General features: G+C 37.0%; 1 protein-coding gene across 1 annotated transcript in view; it reads left to right on the top strand. All coding sequences in view use genetic code 11, as the record gives it.

Annotated features, from left to right (window-relative positions):
• Positions 1-3,766: 3,766 nt before the first annotated feature.
• EGR_01997 (Murinoglobulin-2) overlaps positions 3,767-4,007 on the top strand; it is a gene marked incomplete at both ends in the record, with an annotated part of 8,920 nt that continues 8,679 nt past the window's right edge. The window contains one exon of the mRNA XM_024491246.1: positions 3,767-3,849. Within this exon, the coding sequence (XP_024354389.1) occupies positions 3,767-3,849 (83 nt within the window). The remainder of the gene's footprint in view (positions 3,850-4,007) is intronic.

Genomic DNA, 4,007 nt, shown 5'->3' with positions numbered 1-4,007 from the left:
CTGTTAGCACGTCAATAGCCTCAGGACTCCAACAATAGTAAAAAAACCGATTTTAAGTGTCTGGCAGATATCTTTTTCGCTCCTTTCCAAAGGCGTATTACTTATGAAATAGGAATTGGCATTGGAATCTGGGAGACACTTTGCACCTTTGCCGATTTAACACTACTAATCATATTTTTCTATATTTACTTCCACTGAATCTATTTTAATTCTACTTATTTTATTATTTACAGTTACTAGAGCACCACACCATTTTATGATTCACCCTTTTTAGTTTTCTAAAGTTTTTGCTCAATTCTCCAGGGTTTTTGGAATCATGGACTTAACTGAGGCTGTCTAAGAGGACACTTCCAGACATTGGTGTAGGACGTCAAACGATGGGCATTGTAATTAGGACTCGTGTATTTACAGATGCATACCTTAGGCGGATTATTCACCAGGACTTGAATGTTTTGCTGCATTGGACTTTCTGTAATAGCGTAGTAAACAATCGTCACTAGGAAAATTGAAGACGATCATAATAAACGTTACTTGTAGTAATATTCCAAATGGTATATTTCAGGAAATAATCAACACAACAGGCAACCAGTTTCTAATATGACATAATCTTAGTGCAATTCATGGGTTTGTATTTCATTTAAAACCGAAAAAACTACCATTTACCTTTATGATTTTGCAAGGTAAATTAACTGGTCTTTTGGAATTTACATCGAATCATGAAAAGCTGTTGAGCATTTCGCAAAAATTTTAAACGGACTTTAAATGAAAAACGGCTTTTGGCCTTCTTAAGAGTCAAATAAAACATTTTCAATTTTACAACATGCATGGCATTACTTCAGCTCCTAGAGCTCCATCTGATGGAACGATCTGGTGATGATTTCCTTTGAATTACAAATAACTAGAAATGCATACGAATGACTTCATCATTCATCGCTTGTATTTATTCTAAATTTTTAATTTGAACATCAAATAGTGCCATCTTCTTTTTAAAAAGTCCCTTGAAATTCATGTGTGCAACGATGAACTGAGTAATGAAGGGAGAATTCTATCGCCGCCTTTATTATTCGCCGTACGTTGCGAAGGCAAAATAACCCTGATCCACAACAGAAAGAATGGTAACTGGCATGTACGGGTCTGCTACGCCTTCTGCCTGAGTACGCTGCAAGTAAACCTTTGCTTCCTCATTCCAAGCATGCATTTATAGTACCGCTAAAATGGCCACGGTTTTAGTCAACTACATGATGTCCATTCATATAAGGGAAGCACAAATACCTCTTTCCCTTTAGAAGTAAAAAGCGAATCTCATTCTTACGTGATGATGAAAGACCTCGTAACCTACTACTACAACTAAAACTTGTGGGAATGTCAGCTCCTTGGGATGGAAGCTGGAGAAGCCTGGTAAGAATTACTTCAATCCCAATTTTCATGCTGTTTTCAACACTAATACGTCAGGTAGAAAAGACTCTTTGAAACAATTGTAAATTTGAGATGTAGGTAGCCAGATGTAGGATAATAAAAAATTTGAGGCAGAAATTCTGCCTGAAGTGAAACACCTTGCAAGTTTGCGCTTGCAAATCATTTCGTAGATTAAAATACGGTATCTATCCCTAGCCGTCTTAAAATTTCGAATACTAAGTTCCTTGCGTCATCCATAGTAGGACAAATTGAGTGTAAATTTAAATGTCCGCAGGCATTATAATGTAATGTCACCTTCTATCACATTCTTTTAAACTTCGGACGATTGCGGCATCATACCAATCAAAATCCACAGTTTGCTTAATCGACAATACGAAAATTGGCAGACGCGGATGGTTCGAGATCATTTACCTTTGTGCGATTATTGCCCATTTGCTATTATGTCAAGGTTTTGAACTGCCTAATTGATTCAAACTTTTCATTTCTGCTGTATGATAAATAGAGCTTAGAAATAGTCGAATGAAATGACCACATTAACATTGGACGACTTGTTTAAATGTCTGCCACAAATAAATGCTTTTCTTATAACTGCTTTGCGGCAATTAGTTCAGTTTATTCGGATTATGTAAATAGATATGCGCTAGTCTGATGGTAATCAAACTTTACGGAATGTTATTTTTTAGTTAATTTGCCTTTATCCATTTAGGATTCATCTAGAATGCGTAAATGCCTAAATGATCCTTTATCAGATTGTCACAAGGTATAAATTGTGTGCCAGTAGATGAAAGGAGAAACACGTAACCTTCAACTTTGTGCAAGATGTATTCAGAAACAAGTTTTCTGAGAGCTGTTAAATAAATGGAACATACATTGAGGTAAAACAGCGTATTAATATGAAGATTTACCTCTGCACAATGTGATTGATAGTGGTTTATGGACAGCTTACATCTACCTCACATAAGTATTGTTCACCGGAATTATTAATCACACGGTTAGTTTGGATCCCTAGATGGTAGCTGCGGCGTGTTTTAAACAAAGGTTAGCAGCGGTTGTTTGCATCTTAATGTGGTCTCACGATCTATGCCAAATACACATTGTAAAACAAATGAATTTCGAGGTTTTGTCGAAATGACTCACCAACAATGCAATTATGGTGTTGCTTGTAGAAAAAGATATGTCCACACTTAAATGGATATGATAACAGTTGGACAATAGGATGCTTCATTGTGTTCTTTGCAAGGAAGAATTAAAGGTTTAAAAGCTTGGGCCACACTATTGCTAGTAAGCAATGGAATGCCTCTGGGATTCTTTAATAAACTGACTCCTAAATCAAATCGGATGCATGAAATGTATTTGGGCATAATAAATAAACAGTTATTTTGAAAATACCATCAGAGGATTGTATAGAGGGGAGATTTAACTGAAAAATACGCTTTTTCCTTCAATTTACTCATTAACCTTATAGTCAACAATCTGTAGTAAAAATGTGGTTTGAAAGGGTATATCTCGTTGTGATTAAGTTCTCCACCGAAATGAATCAAGATACGCCATTACAATAAATACCTTTTTCGACCAACCTTGCTTCAATGCAGCTCCGCGCTTCTCGATGTTACGTAGGTAATAACAGAATACTGTGCTAGCCACTAGGTCAAAGGGATAATCCACCCCATTCTCAATCTATATTCAGACCAGTCTTTGTTTCGTAGTCACTTTCCAAAACATCCCCAAATATTTGCCCATAGTGTGTTTGCTTTGTTATTTCAAAATATTAACTATTAAAAAGAAGGAATGTTTAGAGTTATTTGAACTCCCAACTGTGTTTAGATCACTAAATCGTGGTTAACTAATTAAAAAGTTAATTTCAATAAGCAGAAAAGGAAATTAACAAGCCATTTTGGCCTAAAAGTTATGGGAGGTTATCTAAAGCGCCAACGGGATTCAGCATAGAGCTAACGACTGTCAAGTGGTTATATTCACAATCATTTTACAAAATAACACAATTACGACTTGTAATCACCGATGTTTTCTCTTTTCAGATAGCACATTTCGTAAAACATCGTGTCCCAAGTCAGAGCTTTCATTTCCAGCTATCTGTATAAGTTCAACGATTTTACCTAAGAACGATGTGTTATTCTACGTTCTTGAGGGGTTCAAGCAATTCTGTTCAACAAGTGCTGTGTAACTTGTTGCATAATGGATGGCAAACTGAACTAGCTTGTAGAAATCACCCCCTAGACACTAGAATCCGGTGGAACCAATGGCGAGTCGGCGTGGCCAATGGAGAGGCTGCAGTAAGTGGTGTCAACCTGTATAAATGTGGACACAAGATAAGTGCGGCATTGGAGTCAACATGCGAGGGAGAGCATGGCAGCTGCTAGCGCTGTTGTGGGCAGCAACTATAGGCTTTGTGCTAAGCCCACCAAGGTCTAGGGAGTATGCTGGCATTAGTAATACTGTCACAATCTCCCTATCCCACAAACTGTTCATTGATATACCCAACAGAATTATCATTTATTCAGAGAAACAAATTGATAAAGTGACCATAAATATGACTGTTCACGGTCTCCTGCCTCTAAGCGTTATGCTGACAA

This window comes from Echinococcus granulosus (genome assembly GCF_000524195.1).
Source record: "Echinococcus granulosus chromosome Unknown EG_S00008, whole genome shotgun sequence".
In the NCBI taxonomy this organism is placed as follows: domain Eukaryota; kingdom Metazoa; phylum Platyhelminthes; class Cestoda; order Cyclophyllidea; family Taeniidae; genus Echinococcus; species Echinococcus granulosus.
The sequence above is the reverse complement of the archived record's forward strand: the minus strand, read 5'-3'. Positions and strand labels throughout refer to the sequence as shown.